The following is a 23,498-nucleotide window of genomic DNA, read 5'->3' as shown; positions in this document are numbered from 1 at the left end:
TTTTTACAAATATAATCTTTTTCTTTCATTTTTTTTTTCAAGTAATTTTTTTAAATGTACAATATAACTGATTTTCATTTCAGAGTACACAAATGATAATTATATATATAACCTGAAAAAAACAGGACAGTTTTTTGTCTCTCCTGAAAAATTTACAGATATGCACTTAGACTTCTTTCGCTTTCACCCCTCGATATAAAAACAGTGGAATAATATATTACACGCAAGGTGAGTTTTTGTTAAATTTATATTTAAAGGCACATTATGCCTCATAAATCCATATTATTTTGATTTTTTAGGAACTGACATTATTTTACAGTATTTGGACGTAAGGCTTTATAATTATTTACAGCTTTTAAGAAACGAAATAAGTACCAGATAAGAACATTTGTTTTTCAGACGGAAATATAATTTGAATGACATTGCTGTTTTAAAAGTTAAGTTCGTATTTTATCCACATGTTCTTAAACGATTCTTACAATTAATTAACTTGGGAATTGTTTTTACAAGTACGATTACTGATAATTTCTTAAAGTGACAGTATGCCCATCATGATTGTTTGCTTGTTTGATTGGGTTTTACGTCACACCGACACAGTATATGTCATTTGGCGACGTTTCAGTTTTACTGGTGGAGGAAGACCTCAGGTACCCTTCCGTATATTATTTCAGGCACGAACCGGCACCTGAGTAGAACCACCGACGTTCCGTAAGCTAGCTGGATAACTTCCTCACATGAAGGAATCCAAAGTCCATCTTGGGATTCGAACCCTTAGCGGGGAGGGGCAAGTGGTTTGAAGTGTGCCCATCGTGTACATAAGTGCGGTATGAGGAAAATAATAATAATAAAAAACAACAGATTAAAGTTTGACAAAGTGTATAAGTAATACATTTGGGGAGACCGTAATAAAGTTTAAACTAGTACATAATTCGTATATGTATGTCAAATTCTCAATCCAAAATGAAAGTAAATTTGCACAGCATAGTTGTTTTTCTTTAAGTATTTTCATTGGTCCGAGGTTTTCATGTGACCAATGAAAATACTCCATTTGAAAACATTCTGCTGCGCCATTTTATTTTCATTTTGGATTATAGGAAAAAGGTGCGTTATAGTTTCATATGATGCTTTGATTGAACAATAATTACAAATTATAATCTAATTTTATCATATCTAAATATGCAATACAAAGAAATATAGTTATTCACTGTGAATTTACTGTGTTTAACTCGTGAGAGTTTAACCGAAACAGTGCAATCAGATCTCTTCCTAGTTTCATTTGTTGACAGTTTGGGCTTAAATATTTCTTGCTATGTATAATCAGCGAATGTGCCAGTGTTGTTTTCTTAAAGAGTATTTATTTATCTAAGATTTGACACCAAGATTGTTAAGATTTGTGAAAGATTGATGAATATAACTGATTATTGAGATGCTAGTGATATTTCTATGCAAAATGAAAGTAAAATACCTTTACAATTTTTTAGAGTCATACATTTTTTTTCCATAAAATTTATTTTGTCAATACTAATGATGTTTGGATGATATGTTAAGGGTTTGGGGTTGTAGAGGGGGAACGGGTGTATAGTGTAAGTCATTGCCATACGACGTACACCTGTGCCCTAAGCTTCATGATAAAAGATGATGAGGGAATTAATTAAACTGAAATCTAACCTACAGTCAGACCACATGGATGTGCAGGCTGGCCTGGCTTTGTACTGGTGGCAGCCCTCTTCTATAAAAGTTGACAGACAGACAGACAGACAGATCTGATACATTCAATTACTGGTTATTCAGGTTACTGTAAGTTTAGGTTCTCATTGACCGCCGTACAGTGACCTACTTTTGACTCAAAAATCTTTGACTACTACTCCATGGAAATTGGAAATTGCGCCTATGTGAACTATCACCACTTTGTGCTTTAATATTAACTCCTTGAGGGCACGACTATTGACATTCCTAGGATCCGTCCTTGACTGTGAAAGCTGCCTTTTGTGCCCTTATGGGTGGATGGACCCTCATTAAGGTGCATCATAAGATAGTTATTTATTGTAAACAAGAGGGCCATAATGGCCCTAGATCGCTCACCTGACCCATCAAACTCATCCGAACAATTACCTAGACAAGTATTCTGACCAAGTCTCATGACAGGTGAGTCAAAAATTTGACCACTACAGTGTTAACAAGGATTATCCATATTTGAGCAGTGTGACCTATTTTTTTACCAAGGCGACCCATATTCAAACTTGAGCTAGAAATCATCAAAACAAACTTTCAGACCAATTTTCAGGATACTTGGATCAAAAAAGTATCAACTAGAGTGTTAACAAGATTTTTCTATTTTTAGCTACAGTGACCTAGTTTCACATCCGATTTCGAACTCATCCGAGCAATTACCTAGACAAGCATCCTGACCAAGTTTGATGATAATTGTCGAAAATGTGACCACTAGAATGTTAACAAGGTTTTTCCATATTTGGGCGGTGTGACCTAGTTTTTTATCCAAGATGACTCGTGTTCGAACTTGGCTAAGAAAGTCATCAAAACAGACCACCTTTCCTAAGACCAATTTATACAGGTATATTGGATCACAACAGTAGTTCACAAGAGTTTTAAAAACAGAATTTTTTCTATTTTTTTGCTCCGGTGACCTAGGTTTGTTCATCCGGAGATGAACCATCTCGGATTTATCCAGCAATGACCTAATGACAACTTTCCTGGTCCAAGTTGATGACAATTGAGTTCAAAATTGTGCCGCACTAGCAGTTTTAGACAAGTTTTCTAATTTTAAGCTCCTGCTGACCGTAGTTTTTTCATACCGAGATGACCCATGGGCTCGAATCATACTAAGTTATACCTAGACATGGATGCCTGGACCAAGTTTGATGATGATTGAGGCAAAAATGTGACCGCTAGAGTGTTAACAACTAAATGTGAACGGACGACGGATGACGGACAACCATCGATCCTAAAAAGAGAAGGAAGTTTTGACTTCACAGGCAATAATTGTATACTTAATACAGCAAAGAAAGTGATCAAAATATTTCAAACATAGTGAAAGATGAGTTTAAAACAGCCTACAAACAAAAGGCTATACATGTCTCATACATAATTATAATTATAATTTTGCTCAAGGAAAATCAATAGTAAAAATTATAGATATAACAATGTAAACAATTTGTATCTGTCGCTTTTGCCTTGATTCATTTTGAAAGGAAAATGTTAAATTATAAATTGGCACATCTGTTGTGAGTAAGGGCACAGGTTGTAATCTATCTTTTACATCGATTGCTATATTATTATAGTTACAAAGATTTTATCTATTTTTATAGGTTTAATAATGGAAAGTGTTTGTTATATTTGGGGAGTCAGTGACAGTGTGTTTAGTGTGTGGTGTTTGTGGGGGGGAACAAGAGTTGCTTTGGAGTGGATGGGATTGGGGACAGGGGTTGGATCACTATATATATATATATATTTTATATTTTGATTGATTTTAGTTTAATGGGAAAAGTAGTTTAAATCTGGGGTGGGGAGTATGAGTGTGGTGTGAGTTGTGGGGGATGAGGGAGGGAGGGATAGTGTGTGGGGGACAGGGGTTGGACGGAAAATTTGAGGTTGTTGGTAGCGTTGAGAGTTTGGGAGAAATCAGAAATATGTAAATCATAATTTTCAAATCCTTTCTATTTATTCATTTAATTTATTTATTTATTTCCGTTTACGTAGTTACTGTATAAAAATAAACAAAACCTATGTAAAATGTAATATAAGATTAAGTTACCAAATGGCATCTATATTCATATAATTACTTAAATTTGACAAAAAATTAGACAAATGCTTTAATTTGTCAGATAATTTTATATTCAACAAACATTTGTGTTTAAAACTGCTAAATTTAACTTTTTGGTAAGAATTGACCGTTGATACGTAAACAAAGGGCAGCTTAATAAATAAATAATGTTTTAAACAATGTTATCACACTGTGATATACATTGAAACATTGTAAAGTATGGAAAATATATAGTAAATTCTCTGATTGATTTCCACTCCATACAAACAAACATATGCTGAATATATACATATACTTAAGTATACTTACATATACTTGTCATAAATAATTGAATCTCATAAAAGTGAAAACTGTGTGATAAATAACTGATAGAAAAACACGGGTCAGATAGCCGGGTGATATTGATTTCTAATTTATTAATTAATAATGGACTAACAGTTTGCGATGAAATAGTGTCCGTGCTTACATATATATGAATTAAAAAAAATTGGAAGATCTCTCTCCCCCCACATTGTTGTTTGATACTAATTACTTTGATACTAATTAGTGTAGTAAAGTTCTGAACGGTGTCTCAAAAATGAGTTACCGTAAATATGTGTTGAATTCACAGATACCAAAAACACATTTCTTTTAATTCAGTTTTAAACGTTTCATTTTGAAGTTGCTGTTATGGTTGTTGCTGTTATTTAATTCAGTTCAGCATATTTTTATCAATTCTCTTTTTAAAGGCATGTTAGAATGGAAAAAGATATTCACTTTTCTTGCGTTGTGATATAATAATGTACGATTTATCATTCAAATGCTTTGTAATTAATCACTCAGGTCTATCTGTAATTATATTCCTGCGCATTTGAACTCAAGCCGTGCATTATTCTACAACAATGCACTCAATTAATTGATATCTATTCCTTAACAATATCAGTTGTTCCAAAATCAATACTACTTGTACTTCAAATAGGCTTAACCTCTGTAATGCAACACCTTTCAACAACGACCACATTATTAATCACCGGAAGGGTATTGTTCTTACAGTTTTCACTGTATCAATATGATGATTAAAAGCACTTTTATAAATGAAACGTAAAGTCATTTAAAATCTATATTTAGTTAAAGATATACTATGCTCAAATTTCAAATATGAAAATATTTATAATCATACACAGTCTCTTTGTAAATATAAAATAAACATGTTTTAATTTCACACAAAGTAAATATATGGTGTTTAAAATTCTACACACTATAGGTGGTTACACTATGAATACAACGTGTCATTAAAAAAACTGGCAGTTTTTTTAAAGAAAATACCAAAATTACATGACCTGTTATAGGGAACGCAGCTTCCAATAAATAATTTATTAATTTTTTTATTCAAATTGGACATATTCGGTAAGAATTATATTGTTTTTGATAAATTTCTGTGATAAAAATATTTTATTCCAAGGATGAGCATAGTATATCTTTAACATGTACTTTGAATAATGTCGTTTCATTTCAGATAACAGTTACACTGATATTAGAAGCCAACGTAACGAGAGTTTGTTTGCCTATAGTACACCAGAGGATATGATTGTACCTTATATGTACAACTCCACTACTGATATCCCCTCCCGAGATGAAGAGCTGACACATTTTTTACAAAAACTGCAAAAACAGATTAAAACTATGGCGGCGAACAGTTCACGCGACGTCATGGCAACTACAAATTACAAAATGACGTCATCAAGTAATCATTTAAAACAAGGGTATTCAACGGAGCAAAAAGAAAGAATTAACAGAATTAAAACAGTTTGTAAAGACACAGATATATTTCGTGACCTTATATACAAAGGTAAAAATAATACAAGGTACTACTACTCTAAAACTTACGGATTTTCATATTGCAAGGTTCCGAAATCAGGATCGACTTTCTGGACACAGGCATTTTACATTCTTGAAAATGGAGTGGAGAATTCAGAGACTGTGTTTTCTAAAGCAAGGTCACGTGTCCATGGTTTGATGGGGAAGTTTAGTGTAAATTTTAACAGCCAGCAAAGAAAACACTCTTTCTCTGTCATTGTGTCACGTGACCCGTTTAGTCGTCTGTATTCAGCGTTCATTGATAAGTCATTCTTGTTTCTAAATATAAACCTAAATCGTGAAGTCATGCAGCTCAGGTCGCCATGGAAGCGAAATTATTGTTTTGATGACGTCACATTTCAAGAGTTTTTTGGATTTTATCATTCTTAAAGTGGGAATGGGACAGACATTAAATCGCCACTGGGCACCGATTTATAATCTATGTCGTCCGTGTGATGTAAACGCTTATATACTTGTAAAACAAGAAAGCTTTTCAAAAGACGTAGAGCAGGCATTGAAAGCGTTCAGTGTACCTGATGAAAAGCTTGACACGATTTTATCAGCGTTACATGAACACAGAATTGAAACAACTATTCCAGGAATTGTTCAAACAGTGATGAATAGAAACAAGATAACGAAAAAAGGAACTTGCGTGTATGGCCAAAAATTAATACAAAGAATATGGACCGCTTTTAAAATACAAGGCTACTTGAAAGAAACATTAGAATTTCCGAGCAAATTGTTTAATAGTAAATTACAATATTACGACACATCATACGTCACAGATGTAATACTTGCTTCTATAAATAGAAACGAAATGACGTCATCGGAAATGAAACGACAACGCCATAGAGCGTTAGTAGACGCGTATAGTGAAATTAGATATGAAACATTTGAACAAATTATAGAAATATACAAATTGGATTTTAAGATTTTTAATTATTCTACAATTATTCCACAAGGTTAATGCATGCTTAATGTAATTCTTATTATGTTTGAATTACAGATTTAACAATATTATGTCCTTCTAGTCATTCACTTCTTCTAGATCTACGTACATGTAAAAAAACTTTTGGAAAAGACCAAATATACCTCAATTTGTTGCATTGATGAATTCAGAAAATGAAATAGAAATCAGAAACTTATCAATGAATATATTTAAAGCCTTCGATGTTCGAATCACTATTCTTTACAGTTAATCAAACGTTTGTCCCAAACGCTGTAACACTATTTATTATATATACATTTATTTTTGTTTTGTCGTGCTATTTACACCCTTATTAATAGGATGGTATCTGTCCTAAGTACTTATTTACCAGTAGATATAATTTGAAACATGTTGATACTTGTGGCACTAAGTGATAGTAGATTCTATAATAAGTTAACGTTTAAAATACTGTGTATTTTAATGATATATTTTTTCTATAAAGTATTGATATTGACCATTTGATTGTATTATATGCATATTTGATATTAGTCTGGAGTTACTTCCCCTTTTACTAAGTTATCTACGTTTACTAATTTCCCGGTAGTAAATGTAGGTCAGGGGAAACCAGACTAATTTTGTTTTATAAGACCGTTACTGTGTACGGCATGCGCAAATTGCCCGGAAATGTAATTTTGAAAAAAAAAGTCTTGTATTTTATTTTTATAAAATGAATCATGTCTTTATCACGTAAGAGTTATCGAACATGCTATTTGATAATGTAATATTCCGGATGAGGACAGCGGTGTAAACAAACTACGGTGACCGCACGCAGTAACTATTATCCGGTGCACGACTTAACATCGAAATGGAATACGACAATTTTAAGTAAATAGAAAATAATATAATGTCGAATATTGTCGAAAATATGACGAAATATTAAGAAAACACTTCAAAAATACATGAATATAAAAATATTTTTTTTACCAGACCACTTAAATTTAGTGTTATTTAACCTGTATGAGTTTGATGCTATTAAGAATACGGTATATCTACAAATGCATATATTTTTACTTACTTATATATTTCTGTACAGTTGTAAATTAACTTTAAATTTAATTTAGAAACCAAATCGGTACCACAGAAATAAGAAAAAACTTCCAATTTAATGAAAACAAAACCAAGCTCATATCTATGATATTAACAATTAATTGTTAACAATTACGTTTCCTTTAATGACAACAGCACTGCAACACGAATTAGCAACCACTAGAGCTTTTGGTATAACTCCCAGTATTGCCCACAATTTTCCCTAGCAAAATGTATCCAAAATCACTTGCAAACTCTTAGAAACACTGCTTAATTCCGTAGAAATAAATCCATAAACACTTTCTGTGAATAACTAAAAACCCCACGTGAGACCGTGTAAACTTAAGGCCCGTGAAATTTAAGGAGATAAATAAAACCCCGCAAAAAATGTGTTAAAATTTTTGATTTGTTTTTTGAAGTCGACCACAAATTTCGAATTTACATTAAACTTTTACAATTCAGTTTTTTTAACTCTCTTATAAAAACAAATTACTTCGTTTGCCCGATAAATTATGCATGACAGGGTGGTCAAAAGCTGATTAATGTGGGAAATAAGACATCATTTTATGTTAAATTTCCAAACCAGTGGTCATACTCAGCTGTTTATACATATTAATTATGCTGCAGAATCAATAAATAATTTACTTTCTACTGAACGAAGGAGGAAATAAAAATAAACATTAGATGGTTAATCTTTTTTTATGTATTGTGATTGTTCTCTGTAAATGACTTGCCATGTATGTATTGCCGTTTTTACTAATGTTAATTGTTATATACCTTATGTTTGTATCATGTATGATGCACTGAGAGAAATAATGAATTTGAATTTGATAATAAATCAGGAAACTACACTTTACTCTTCATTAAAGTGAAGATTGTTTTCATTTTCACTTCAAAAATGATAATACCTAGTACGTTAAATCACGAATTTTTAACTGATATAGCCTATTAATCCAACCGTTTCAATTCAAACATTGATAATAAATAAGGCTATTTTTTATTTCTATGAGCCCATTTGTTTTCACTCGCATTGAGGACCTTTTGTGCTGTTTTTAAAATTGCATTCCATACTCAAATGAATGTTAAAATTGTCATTGGTTGTTGATTGTTCCAATAAGTTTTAATAATGAATTTTGTAGAATACAGGATGTCTTGGAGTGCCGATAACTATTCAAACTTCCACACTAATGACCTTCGTAATCTCACATTGAAGACAATATGTTTTTTTCTTTAGTAACCCAAGTGATGCAGATTTTTTGTTTTCCTTTTCCTGTGTTGTTGGATTTTTTTGAAGGCCAATTCTTTTATATGTTAATTTTTTCTGCTATATTTTTTTTACATAACGCATACATAACAAGTTTTATACACACCAATCTTTACATGTATATTCGAACTTATCGTTTATCACGAAAACGTTTTTTCGACTTTATCGTTTATCACGAACAAACGAAAATATTTTCCATAGCCTGAAATCAAACATAAGCACTTTGCATTTTATTAGAAAATTATCAACAAATATCTTTGAGAATATTCTTAATGTATATTATATAGTTAAAAGGTTTAGGAAAATATGATATTTACCTTCAGTGACATTCATCTATCGTTCACAATGATTAAAGCATTTATTAATTCAAAAGGATTCTTCATATTACCTGAAAGTGATATACATTAAGCATTTTTTAAATCCTCTATGAAGATAATTATAACAGAGAAAATTCCAAGGAATCAATTAATAATTTTTCTTTTTTCTAGATAAGTAAAAAAATGACAACATTGAACATTTATTTTGAAGATAAATTAAATTCATTAAAGATAAAAAAAAATTAAAAATCCTGTGTATTAAACAAATATTGATTTTTTTATATCATTATTAACAGTGAAAAGATCGCCAAATAATATCTGAACTAACTCCCTATAGAAATTATATTGATTTTTTTTTCTTTGTGTTTTTGGGCTTTTGTTGTTGAAAACCAAAACAAAAAATTTTACCTAATATGGACGTGTTACAAGTGGATAAATGGCATTTAAAAACTATTTATAAACTGTTTATATTTGAAATAAACCAACTATAATCAAAACGACGTGGTAAGCATCTATATTCACCGTCAAAACACCCCATACATTGGGTACCGTCCGAACCAAAACCAAATGTTGTATACATTTAATGATCTTTCCTTGAAACCTTACCTGCAAGAAATATATACACATTACGCCCACTATGGATAAAATACAAATACCCAGACTTTCATAAAATATACGAATAACTTATCCCATTACTATTCATTGACTGTCAAGTCATAAAAGCAGATGTTGTTAATGTAAGTACTAAATAGAACGAAGCAAGGATTTATTTAAGATTAATCCAAAAATTCACTTAAAACAACAAAAATGCGAACATTTTGTTCATTAATTTACCAAGTAATCAAAACTACTACCTAAAACCTCACCGGGCTGTTTTTTAGACAAGAGTTGAATCGTGATATTTGTACCATTTTGTTTTTGTTTGGTTTGTTTATCAATTAGAATTTATAGGTAAAAGAGAAGCATACATGAAAATCGTTGCATTGTTCTACATCTCAACTTACAACAATAATGGACTGGAATAATAGATGACTAACAATGAACTGTAATTGTATTCCGATTATCAAAGTAACCGACCGGTTTGGGTATTTTTTTATAATGTTTCACGTGTTTTTTAAATTTTTAAATGTTTTTTTTTCCACCATAGAGGCATACCGCCCCTTTCCCCACTTTCGGCTTATAATAAAAGTTTAAAAAAAACTGATTTTGATTCTACATGTTACATTTGTTTGCAAAACAGAAGTTTTCATTTATGTTTTTAGATATTTTCTTTTTTGTCTACATATTTATAAGAAATAAAAGTTATATAATTGGAATGTTTCATGATGTGGCACTCTTTAAACGTTTGTTCATTGTCATTGGATTGATTTTTTCTGATGATGAAGTGTATGCCCTGATAAATTTAGCTTTATGCAGTCACCCTCAGCTTTATTGAAGTAAATAAATATAAATAAATGTATATATTGAAATAATTATATTAAATAATAAATATATAAAGAGAAAGACTAGTATACCTCTTTCTAGTTTTTTGAAATATTTAAAGCTTATAAACTTTTTTTTGAAAACATCCCAAAAAAAATACAAATGCGGTTAATAATTTAAAAAGTCCCCTTCTTATTTTTAAAACAAGGATTTCTTCAATGGGGGTGAAAAGGGAGAGGGGGGTGCGGGGGGGGTTGCTATCCAGCTTAATTAACGGAAACGTCGTTGTTTCTACTCAAGTGCGCGCTCGTGCCCGGGGAAATATTGGCCCACTTAGACACACACAATATTCTTTTCTGTGTTTATTAACCATAAAAATTTGTTTTGGGAATTACGAAATATATTTTTAAAACCATTTTAGGGTCCCCCATGATGACTTCACGTTTACAGATATGAAGCAACAGAAAGTCGTGCCATTTCACTGTTTGTTTGTTATGTGTGATAGTTCTTGTGAATCCTATATTACATCAGAACGGCAACACCCTGATGGCATTTTATGTTTGAAGTTATTATTAACTAAAATTGTTTTTATATTAATATATTAACGACAATTGATGGCATTTAAATGTTGAAGGTATATATATATTAACTAATTGTTTATTATTATATTAATATCACTTTGTATCATAAGTTTGGGGACCTTTCTGTTGAAAATGGTGTCAGAGGGTTAAAATTGTTACATATACATTGCACAGTGGTTAACTGGGTGGCAGGTATTGTTAAAATAGATAAATACCCGCACTTTCCAAAAGATGCCCATTGATTGGCCTTTTTTGCCATAGGGGTTTACTTATTGTGACGGAAGAGAAAAGGAAAAGCGACAGAAAATTCATATTCAGATGTCGTTCATTGGTTACTTTTTTTTCCCGGGGGTTTCATATTGTGACAACAGGGAAACGTGTTTTTTTTATGTTTGTACATAAAAGAGAAAGAACTCAAAAAACCGGCAATTCTGAATAAATTTTAACTCGGCGGCTACACCCCCTCCGTACAAATCACATAGCAATCGTGTTTCGATGCTCCCTTTCTATTACCCATAATTCTATTACTAGTATCTTTTAAATCCGTGGCATATTATGATTTTTCCTTTGCATAAATCTACAACCTTAAACAGAACTAACTTACGGGTGAAATGCATAATTTCAAGAGAGGTGTGGACAACATTTAACTAGTAGCTTTCTTGGGGGATTTAGGTGTCTTTAAATAAGAGAAAAACACAAATCCCCCACAGAAAGACAAAAACAACAAAAATTGTAATGGTTACTGCAGGACTCAAGTTTGATTTCATTCCTGAGTTTAAGTCATAATTTTTTTTTCATTTTCATAAAAAATGAGACCATACATGTTTACAATACAGTTGTTATAATGTATGTTTTCTATACATATTAGCCAAATAACAAAAGGGATAAAAGCCCCATCCCCGCCAATGCATCTTTGGATCGGGCGCATGGTATATATAACTAAGATGGTATATTAGTGTTTTCTTATATAATGACATAACAGGGGAATCTCTAAAAAGCTTATTGTGATTTACGTGGCCCTTTTTTTTTTAAAAAGCATAAAAAACTACGCCTTTTCTTAAAAATCATACCGGCTTTTTATGGGAAATGATACTCCCAAAATTTATTTCGTAGGGGTTCTGTTTTTTTCTTTTTTTTTGCGAATTTTGTATTAATGGGTTTTTTCTCCCAAACCCTGTTTAAAAATGAAATTAGAAGAATTTCCCGGTTTTGTAAAAAATAAATAAAAAAAATCGAAAAACGTGGGAAAAAAAGGGGAAAAGGGCTAGGGGGGGAAATTTTTACAATTTTAACCGGAAATTTATTGTCCTAGGTTCTAAGGCTGTTAAAACCGGCCGGGAAAAATTTTCAATTCTGTTATTTTGGCCCCTTTCGGGGATTCCTATTTCCCCTTTTTCCACCAATTAAAAAAACCCGTTTTTTAAAATATATCAAAGACAAAAAACCTAAAAAGTATTAACAAAATTAAATGAAAATTGCAGATCCGGGCTTATAGGTTCAAACACTTTTATAGGCTGCGTTTTGAAATGTTCTTCCTAACACAGCCATAAAAGTTTTTAATATTCAGCATACGATAATTAAATTAAATACAACAATCAAAATTATCTGAAATTATAATTTAGAGTATCCATTCACGCATGATATACTACTCACAAGTCTAACCTTGTCACGTTTTTTTTTACTGTTTTTTTTTCCTTTCCAGAAAGCAAAATAGGGGAAAATAGCAAAATTCCATACTGCCAGGACAAGAACCTTTGACGAAAAGTTTATTCCAATCAGGATATGGTACGAGATAACAGACAAGAAGGAACATAAAAACAACTCCTGTTATTTCCATCATCAGCACGGTCGTCTACGTTTAAATCACATTCATCATACTCGACAACCAGAAGAAACGTCTCCTTCCATTTTTTCCCATAAAAATCAGAACATTTTAAACATAATTTTCTTTTGGAGATAGTGAACCCCCCCAAAACGAAACTAAATTTCCCCCAAGTTATCTTCTTTGTTAAAATTATTCCCTATACAAAAATTGGGAAACAAAATTAAGCCCCAACATGGGCAACTCGGGAAGATAAAATACCCCAGAAAAGTAAGTACGGGTTTAAAAATGACATAAAAACGGGGGAAAAACTTACCCAAGAATCACATAGGGCCGCCTGGCCCTCAAAAAAAAGGGAAAATAAAATTTAATTTCATAATAAAACTAAATGGGGTCAAAAATGTTTTTGTACCATTTCTTTTTAAAAAAACCAAAGATACATAAGGGAAAAAAAACCCATTTTAAGCCCCAAAAAGGTTAAATACAAGTAGTCCCAATTTACGAAAGTTATAACAAGGGTTCACAGAGCAAGAATGGAAACCAAATAAACATGTTTGTAGTGACAAACATTTATTGAGAATACAATGGAAAAGGTCATTTCAAAATTATTTTATAGAGTCAGAAAATTACAATTTCCATACTGGCAAAGACCGAAAAGCGGAAGCAGTTCTTGGACAAGGGCCTTTGGAATTAATATTGAAAGTGGTTGAGTTACGGTTAAATTTCATTTTCAAAATTTTTCCAAGAAGAAAGGTTTCACAACATATGCTACAATATGATGACAGGTGTTCAGAATGTAATAAAAAAAAATCTAGAACAATGCCTAGTGTCAAGTGCCCCATATTCACGCTTTATTCCCTCAGCTATGAGAAAACGCATAATCTTCTCTTGAGGAAAGTTTGAATTTTCGTATACGTCACATACAGGAACGATTTAAGGATATAACTAACATTTCACTGGTCCGAATGTTTACATTTTTCCCCGGGAGTTTTAAAATTGGAAAAAGGGTTTGGAAAGCAAACAATTTTTTAAAACATTAAATGGGAAAAATTAAACAGGGTTTTTTCTCCCCTCGTCCCCCCGCGAAATTTTTTTCGTTATTTGAAAAGCAGGAACATTCGCAAAATTTTAGTTCTTTAAAAACGGGTTGGAGTTAAAAAGGGAACAATTTTGTTTTATTTTCCCCAAGCGCCCATGACCATGGGGCTGGTTAATTTCCCCGGAAAGGATACATTTTTTTCTCAAAAACTAGAATTTTAGAAAACTGAAAATGCCCTTGGCTTAATTTTAAATTTTTAAAAACCGGGGTTGGGTTTCCACTTAAAAATTAAAGGGGTTTATCAAATAAACGAATAGATTTTTCCAATGACAAAAATCAACGAAACTATGTTTGCGAATAAAGCAAAAACCCTTACAGAGATTGTTTTACAAACACTTCCGAGATTTTCCATTGAGCTCTGTTCAGAGTCAGCATCAGCGATATGAGTATCTTTATCAGGCATATCAAACAATTAAACCTGAAACTATAAAAGGTATACAAGAACTTTATAAACACGACTTTGTACTCTTTGGATATAATACTGAACCACCAACAAAATTGAGTTTGATACAAAAAAGTATTATCAATAAACAAATATTTCAGATGTCAAGAGTTTTTTGTGTTTGTTTTAAATTATATTTACTTGCATGTGCATAAATTGTTTAATATTGATATTCATCACATACTTGTATCATAGTTTGGGGACCTTTCTTTTGAACATGTGTCGGAGTTAAATCGTATACATATACATGCACAGTGCGTTAACTGGAGTTACCCGCACTCCAGAGCATGCCCGTTGATTGGCTCATTTTTGCTGGGGTTTACTTATTGTGACGGAAGAAAAAGGGGAAAAGCGACAGAAAATTCATATTCAGATCTCGTTTTTTGGGTTATTTTTTTCCCGGGTTTTTCATATTGTGAAAAAGGAAACGTGTTTTTTATTTTTTTAAACTATGAAAACAAAAGGGAGAAAGAAAACCCAAAAAACACCCCGCAATCGTTTAATCCCGGGGGCCTAGGGCCTCCCGTAAAATCAGATAGCCCGTTTTTTCGAGCTATTTTTTTTTAATTAAGCCCTTGCCCGGGCCCTTCTGAAAAGAAAGTGTTCCCCACGACTTTTACAAACAAAATACAACGGGCCGCCTTTTGTTTGGGGGCCCACATTTGCTTATACAGTCATAGGACCAAAAAAACTGCCGAAAAATCGTGATCCCTCGGGAAGCCATTAATCATAAAAAATTACCAAGCAGGAATGCAATCATTTATTTGTTTTCTTTTGAATTCCTTATCAGTTACAAATTATTTAATCATTTTAGTGATTAGCCTGTCAGTGCTCTCCCTTGTGTCCTGTCCTGTTTTTGTTGGGGTCCGCCTGGGCTTCTTGCCACTGGTTCTTGTTGCTGGGTCGTGCGGGGTTGCATTAATTGAACGCCTCCTGTCCTTGTTGATCTTGTTTATCATATTTTGTTGAGCCCCTTGTTGTTTTCTCGTCTCCGTAAGTATCTTCCCTTTTACCCCAAGTTTTTTTTAAATTTTTGCCCCTGCCTTCCACGAATCTCGAGTCCCCTTCCCCTGTGCCCTTTTACTTTGCGGGCCTATCAATCAATCAATTGTATGTTTTCTTTAATTTCCTTGTCGGTTACTATAATTCATTTTTAGTATCATTTAAGTGATTATACAGTTCGTGCTCTGCCTTGTGCCCTGTCCTGTTTTTGTGATGACTTTATATCAACATTTATATCAACAGCCGGCCGGCAACATTTTTCAAATTTTGTCGTTTTGGACTTTCTTTAGAGATTCTATTTCTTTTCTACTTTATATCAAACAGCTCATTTTTAATTTTTGTTTTAAAATTCTAATTCATTAAGAGCTATATATATTGTGTCGATTGTCATGTACTTTCAAACAGGACCTAACCTGTCTAGATCAATCGCTAGCTACTATTATATAACTGGTTTTAATCTGCATAAGCTTTCTTTATTTCATAGTTTATCCTATGTCATAAAAAAACAAATTAATCTAATCCGCCGTTAATAAGAACAAATATTTTCTTATAACATATAAAGCTTGCTGATACCACGTTTTTAACTCTTAGAAGTTTCTTAGTATGTTCCTTAAAAAATCAAAAGAATTGATGTGCATGTTTTTTTGACATGTTTTGTTTTCCAAATTACAACGTTTGTTTGGTTGGATTCTCAGTCACACCAATACTGTAATGGTTAAATTGTGACTTGCCAGGAGTAGAAACCCGACGTCTGGTGTAAAGAATACAATGTTCCTGGCGGACTTCGAAACAACAGCAGCTAGGGCAAGTGGTTTGATTTCGGACGCCCCAAAGTGTAATGTATCTTTTAATAAAATGAGAAATAGCCGATTGACCCCGTACAAACATTATTGATTTACAAACACAAGAATAATAAATAATCCCGTCATAAAAATGCTTGAATTATTCTTTATCCCCCATCGAAATAATTGTCAACGTTAGGAAGATTTGCATACTAATCTATTCGCATTTTCAGGGCATGTTTGTTTTGATTGTTTTTTTATAGATACATGCATTTATACATATCAAACTCTATTCCATTTATTGTTTTTCTGTATTTAACTTTAATATCTCATTGTTTTCAAAGACCTATTTGGTAATATGAAACTAAGTATTGGAATCTAAAGTTTTGTTGTTGTGTAACAGGTGCATATGGCATTTTCTTTTTTGCACCGGCTTAGCAGAATTCAACATTTGAACATAAAAAATAGTAAAATCTCAGATAAGAAACATCCCCATATGTAAGACGATTCTATGCAATAAATATCTGGAAACAAAGTGATCCCTCGGAAGCATTAAAACAATCAAAAACAGCAAAATTACATGAAAATTGCAGATTCGGTTTGATTTAGTCTGTTCATGAAGGATAATGTTAAAAGTCCAATATCCCTTACTCCCCCTAGCACCGGTTTGAGCAAGTTTAAGTACTCAGTCATGCTCAGCACAGCTAAGCACAACAACTACATTTTTGATGATCATAAGTTTGATCCTCTTATTTTGGTTTTAAGTCAAAATATTTTATATAAAAATTGACGATTTAAGATTTAGTTTATTTTTCTGCTTTAAAGTTCACATACGGCAGCTAGATTGGATTTTTATTTTTTCATGTTTCATAAACATTTAACTTTTTTGTTGTTATTTAAATATTGTTACATTGTTACATGGCATACAGCTGTTGAGAGGAAGACTGTAGTTATCTAGTATACCAAAATAAAAAGAAAAGAAAGTTACCGTCCACGCCCCCTAGCACCGGCTTAAGCAGAATTCAACATTTACAAAACCAAAGTGGTGAAATTTGAATTTAAAAACATCCTATATTTAGATGTAAAATTATACTAAAGTCCGGTCAAGTGGACTTACTTGGTAGAATGAAAAAAACATATGTTCCTGCTAACAGGCTTAAATTTCACCACTTTCGTGTTTCAGTATTGCCGGTGCTAGGGGGCGTGGACGGTAACTTGCAATTTCTAGGACCGTTCATCAACAGGCCCAATCAAACCGTGCCTTCAACATTTTCAATTTTGTCGGTTTTTGGCGTTCTTTAGGGATTCAGTTTAACTATATTTTAGTTTACAAAGCTTTCATCATTTTAATTTTTTCGTGCTGATCTTTTCTTTTTTTTTACAATTTCAGCATGAAAGCTACATGTTTCAGTAGAAGTATCATGTAGAGTATATTCTCCTCTTTAAAGAGTTACTTCCCTTAAGCGTTGTATTAATTCTAATTCTCCTACTATAATATTTCCTGATGTTATTTGATATTTTTTTGTAATCAAGATTTTATCTTTTAACGTGACACTGTTATTTCTTCTCTGCTATAAAACTCAATCGACATTGAAATGTCGTAAAGTAAATGAGAAAAAATTTTGAGAGAACAAGTTTGAAATTGACTTCAAAACCCTTTAAAAAGGGGGGTATTTTACGGCCCCAAAATAATAAAAAATTTTCCTTGTAAAATAAAAATTTTACTAAAATCTTTGGGAATAAAGAACAAATAAATTAAGGCTTTTTTATTTTTGTGTATTGATCGATTACTTTGATTAGCTTTTATTTAGAAAATTACATGTACCTTTACATAAGCTGAGAACGGCTCACGTCCAAGGTATAAAATCAGTATCTAAAAATCTTAAACCGGTGACTAAATTTAAGAGTAACAATATATAACTTTTAAACTTGTGGAAATACAAGAACAAATAATTATTACTGAGCGATATTTTACGGCCGCAACGTATAGCTAAAACTTTGCTGTGGGAGTAATAAACAATCAACAAATCATAGATAACCGCTGATATTAATTAAATTAACTTAACCTAAATGGTTGCGCTAGATGTCTTTTTGTGTCTTTAACTGTAGGACGGAAATATTGCAGATATTTCAAGATTTGTGATACAAAAACCATAAACATAGTGCAAAGTCATTCCTTGAATATCATTTTAGTATATAGGGTTAACGCACGTTTTTCCGTGTTATAACGTCTGCAGAGTCCCGAGGAACGGTTTATTTTTTCCGGGGCCAACAACTTGAGAACCGAACGAAATTTCAAATTTTAATTGATTTAACAAAGTTTAACTTTGGAGATATAATAACTTAAGAAAAACATAACATTACTCTACCCAAGACAAAACAGGTGCCTCAGAAATTCCTAGAATGATTACAGATTGGCGGTAGGAAAAAGATCAGTGACATCAGATTCAATTTCAGAATCGGTTTTTTTTTAAGCACGCAAGTTTAAAAAAAATTCAGGCATAAAACATTATTCTCTCAAAGAAACATACAGAACATTTATCAATATAAACGTCAATAAAACAACGTTTTCTTATATTCATTTTGTGCTTTCCATTTTTGTAAGTTAATCCACGGATTTATTATATAAATCCGTGGTTAATACTGAATGACAGATTCTATTTGTTTACACTGACAACTGTCCGTTTCTAAGAAAGGGCGACAACCAAGATAATCGGCGATGTCTATACGCCGTATTGCCGGCATAATTACTTGAATGCTGCTCGCCGTTATGCGACTGAGGCCCTCGAATTAATAATTCCAATATAACAAGAGCGCATGACTCTGGCAAACAGGCCAAATCGTCATTTTTTGTTTGTTTACTGGGCCTCTTTGTATTGCGCATAGGTATAACCGGGCTATAACAAGAGCGCGTGACTATATTAACGCATGGTTTTGGCCCCGTTATAACATGGGCAAAAAAGGGAAAAATAGCCGATTTTATGCTATAATATATTTTTTCTATTTCTGTTACAAATATAGATTTAAAGTTTACAAGTGTATTGTTTTACAAACCATTGTTTTTGTTGTTAACAATCATTTCAACAATCATGCATTTCAAACATTTTTGATGCGTGACCCATATTCTCTTATCTCGCTTGATATTGTATTTGAGAGGTTTCTTAACTTGAAACTGTTCAAGCATAAATCATTTAACTAAAGGTACATACATATATAGTTACATGTAGGCACTTGTAATCAATGTTAATAATAACATATCTAAATGTAAGCAATTTATAATTTATATGTAAATGTAGTCAAAGTTATTTGTCCCTTTGTATTTAAGAATGTCAATACATTTATTAAGATAGCTGTTTGCTGTTTCTAACATCCATGTAGCTAGTTTAATTAGGCATACTGCATCGCAATCCACCATTCTGAAATTTATAGAAATAACAAATTAGCCGCGTCATGACAAAACCAACATAATGCGCAGTCTGATCAGGATCCATGCTGTTCGTTTACAAACTCTATAACAAGTAGAGAAAATGATAGCAAACAGCATGGATCCTGATCAGACAGCGGGATGCGAAGGCTGGTCTGGTCGCAAACGCATTACGTTGGTTTTGTCATGACGCGGCTCATTAATTAGTTTGGATTGTAGGAAATTTATTTAAGTATGATTGTATCGGAAGGTATAAGCTTACTGAAACACTATCGAATCCGTTCCTAGAGCTAACCAGTACTAAGCAAAGAGTGTAAAGTTTCTTGCTCAAGGAAACAACGGATTGTCCCTGACTGGGTTTGAACACATGCGGCTAGCGATCCTAAAATTACTAGCCTGACGCGTTAACAACTCGGTCACGCCGTCACACAAGTTAAATTATTAATAATAAATATGCTTTAATAACATGCTAAATAAATCCGTGAGCTTTCAAAATTAAAATAAACAACTTATCTGTTTAATAACAGTCATTGATTTTTTTTCATTCTACCATAATTACATGTACTGCTGGGTATACATGTATATGAATATCACTACTAAATAAAAAAATTGAGAGTTGGAGAACTAAATTTGAATGATTATTCACCAGTAAGATTTAAAAACATGTGTTTTCTTGAAAACGATTAAAAAGAAATCGTTATAATGTGTGAAATACGAGTAAAGCAAAAAAGATCAAAACTTTACATACACTAGCGCCGCCACGACCTGAAAGAAAAGCAATTAAAACCATTAATTAAAATAATTAATGAACACAATTTTATATGTATTTTCTAAATAACATAATTAAAATAAAGAAGAATATATAATGTATGTAAAAAAAACACAACAAAATCAAGTAAACAATTATATTGCCTCCTATTTATTATTTTACGCTGAATAGATGTGTAACATACTTATAATAAAAAGTAAGAACAAACAAGCAAAAGTATATTTTCTCCGATTAATGATATGGTTAATAGATGTTGAACATACCTGATCCAAGTTGAGGAAGCCCCCCTCTGTTGGACCTGAAAAAATCATATCAATTCTTGTTAATTCTTAAAACGAAAACACGCAAAATGCCTCAAAAAGAGCTACAAAATCCATGTTGTCAAGATAAACAATGGCGCCATTTTAAACAAAATTTTATCGTAAGTATTCAATTCTTATGACGCTAAGAATTCTAGAAAAAAAATATGACCCCGGTGTAGTTTTAGGGATGTCTTTCAAGGTTGAGACATCAAAATTACAGCCACCTTTTATCCCTGCGTGATCGCAAGAGGCGACTAAATGGGTTTGAATTACTGAAGTCTATGCATCTCTTAGCACTAGCAGGTGAGGCGGTTTTGACCCCTGGAGTTGTTTTAAGCTTGTAACACCAAGGATAGCAAACATCAACTTTCCTGTTTCACCGCCATATGACCCACATGACATAAATTGTGTTGATGCGCCATAAAACCAAACCAAACAAACAATGTTAATTAATAGCTAAGCAATAGCGAGGTCATACATATGACAGTATATCAAAAATGAGAAATATATTAAGATGTTAATAGACGTAAAAGAACTATTATAATGTTTATAACTGTAGGCCTCTAAAGTAAAACAGAATTATTAATGTTATTCTGTGATTTTTCAGCTCATTTTTATGGTGGAGGAAGACCTTACGTGCCCCCTTCTGTGCATTATATCAGGCACGAGAATTTCACCGATGTTCCGTAAGCTAGCTGGATAAAGAATCTAACGCCCCTTGCGAGATTCGAACTTCCAGCGGCGAGGCAGCAAGTCAATGTCAACGAGCTTTAAATGATAATACAACATAAAATTATTGTGATTATTCTTACCTGCCGTAACTTCCATAGGGATTACGTCCTTCTGAAATCAAATGCCGACAAATGTCATAATAAAATGTTTCATTTTTTTCTATGTTAATATGATGTAACATTTTAAAAGATATCTCAGTAATTGTTATAATGTGTATATCAAGAATTTACATGAATAAAATCTATGGTTTCCTAGAATTCTTTGGTTGTTTTAAAGGGACTTCACTGAGGTTTTTTGACATGACTGTACAGGAAATATTTTTTTGAGATTAACGTTACATGTCATGCAGTGATACAACCAATAACTTTGTGCAAAATTTCAGATCATTAGCTCACTACGTTTTCCTAGAATGATAAGATCTCTTTTTTTATTTTGAAAAATGACCAAAAATTGAAAAGCGTTGCAACACTATTCAATCAAATTGGGCTGAGTATTTTCCACTATCTTATGCATATCCAGTAACTGTCTTAATAAAATGATAAATAATATATAAATTATACCAACAAACATCTTAAGTATCTTTTGATATCTTTCTGGTTCATGTGCGCCTGCTAATTCATGTACGAAATTTAAATTTTATGTTTTTATGCTTTTGAACCTCAGTACAGTAGAGTTCCTTTTAAACGTATAACACAGCGTAAACGACTTGAAATATAAGCTTGAAGCGCTTTAAAAAGTAATTGCTGGAATTCATGTTGACGGTTTTATAAAAAAATTGAAAGTGATCAAATTGAAGCGCAATTAAAAAGTTATGACGTCACTTCAAATCAAATATAGCGTTAAAAGAAACTTTACTGAAACAATTTCTTGTCTTTTTTTCATTTTCCGCCAAAAAATATACCCCAAATTTAAGATATAATTCCCCAATCAAATTTTTTAAAATTTATTAGCAAAAAAAGATTTTTTTTTCATAAATAGAATAAAGAGTTGTAAAAAGGGTTTTCCCCAAATTAAAAACAAAAATGTATCCCCAGTATTAACAAAAATCTGGAAAAAGGGTCCTTTGAAGCATCAAAAAAAAAAAATTTTTATAAAATTGCAGCTCAGTTTGATTGGTCTTCATTTAGGGATAATAAATGTTAAAAACCCCCGCTTGAATAAAACGGCTGTTGAGCCCCTTTGGGGAGGTGAATTGCAAACAACCGTTTAATGAACGCTATTTTTTGGAATAAGTATTAAAATCAGATAAAAAAAAGAGCTTACATTTGGTTTTTTTGCCATTCTTAATCATAATAAGTATATTTTTATAAACGTTTCTATGGAAACCTATGTCAGGATTAACAAATGAAAGAAATACAGATTCAGTGATTATTGTTATTTTTTGGGGTGATTAGCTGATTAGTGTTTCCTTGGAAACCAAATAGTATAAATGTAATCATATGTACATGTACAGTAATATTATATTTGCAAGTAAATCAGCAATTTGTCTTTACTTACGGCAGTGTATATATAAACAGTATTAAACATTGATTTTTACTTGTATAGATGTAACAGATCAAATAGTTGATGTGATACTCTTAATTTGTAATTGTAAATTAGTTCGAATCTGCACCTTTCACAAATTGAAACTCGATAAAAAGATACAAAAATACTGGTTAATATCGCTCCATGAGTGTTAAATGGAGGTTGAACATTGTATATATTAGTTTATCCATCATAGGGTACATAAATGTGTAAAATTATCATAGATTTCAATCAGTTCGCGCTACAAGTAAGTTGTATCCTTAAAGTGTTTACAATAAATCGTTTTAATTATGCAAGAATATATCCAAAACGCAAACATAAAAATAAATTTAACAAAAACTACTTGCTGTTTGGTACTATAATAAATGAGCACTACTGGGTCAAG

General features: G+C 32.0%; 1 protein-coding gene and 1 long non-coding RNA gene across 2 annotated transcripts; one reads left to right on the top strand and one right to left on the bottom strand.

The window, feature by feature from the left end:
* Positions 1-3,554: 3,554 nt before the first annotated feature.
* Positions 3,555-16,800, top strand: LOC132746899 (uncharacterized). Its single transcript, XM_060736174.1, has 4 exons — positions 3,555-3,627; positions 5,277-5,998; positions 14,455-14,653; positions 16,766-16,800. Exons 1-4 carry the CDS (start codon positions 3,555-3,557, stop codon positions 16,798-16,800), a joined length of 1,029 nt encoding a protein of 342 aa, XP_060592157.1.
* A 2,434-nt stretch (positions 16,801-19,234) lies between these two features.
* On the bottom strand, positions 19,235-21,781 carry LOC132746897 (uncharacterized). The gene is made up of 4 exons (XR_009628045.1): positions 21,670-21,781; positions 20,819-20,853; positions 20,535-20,551; positions 19,235-19,778 (listed from the first exon to the last, which is right to left on the bottom strand). It is a non-coding gene; the product is annotated as an uncharacterized LOC132746897 (long non-coding RNA).
* Positions 21,782-23,498: the final 1,717 nt, after the last annotated feature.

Source organism: Ruditapes philippinarum, unplaced genomic scaffold (assembly GCF_026571515.1).
Source record: "Ruditapes philippinarum isolate M1 unplaced genomic scaffold, ASM2657151v2 ctg6787_1_1_1_1, whole genome shotgun sequence".
Taxonomy (NCBI): Eukaryota; Metazoa; Mollusca; class Bivalvia; order Venerida; family Veneridae; genus Ruditapes; species Ruditapes philippinarum.
Note: the sequence above shows the minus strand (reverse complement) of the source record. Positions and strands in the feature narration are given on the sequence as shown.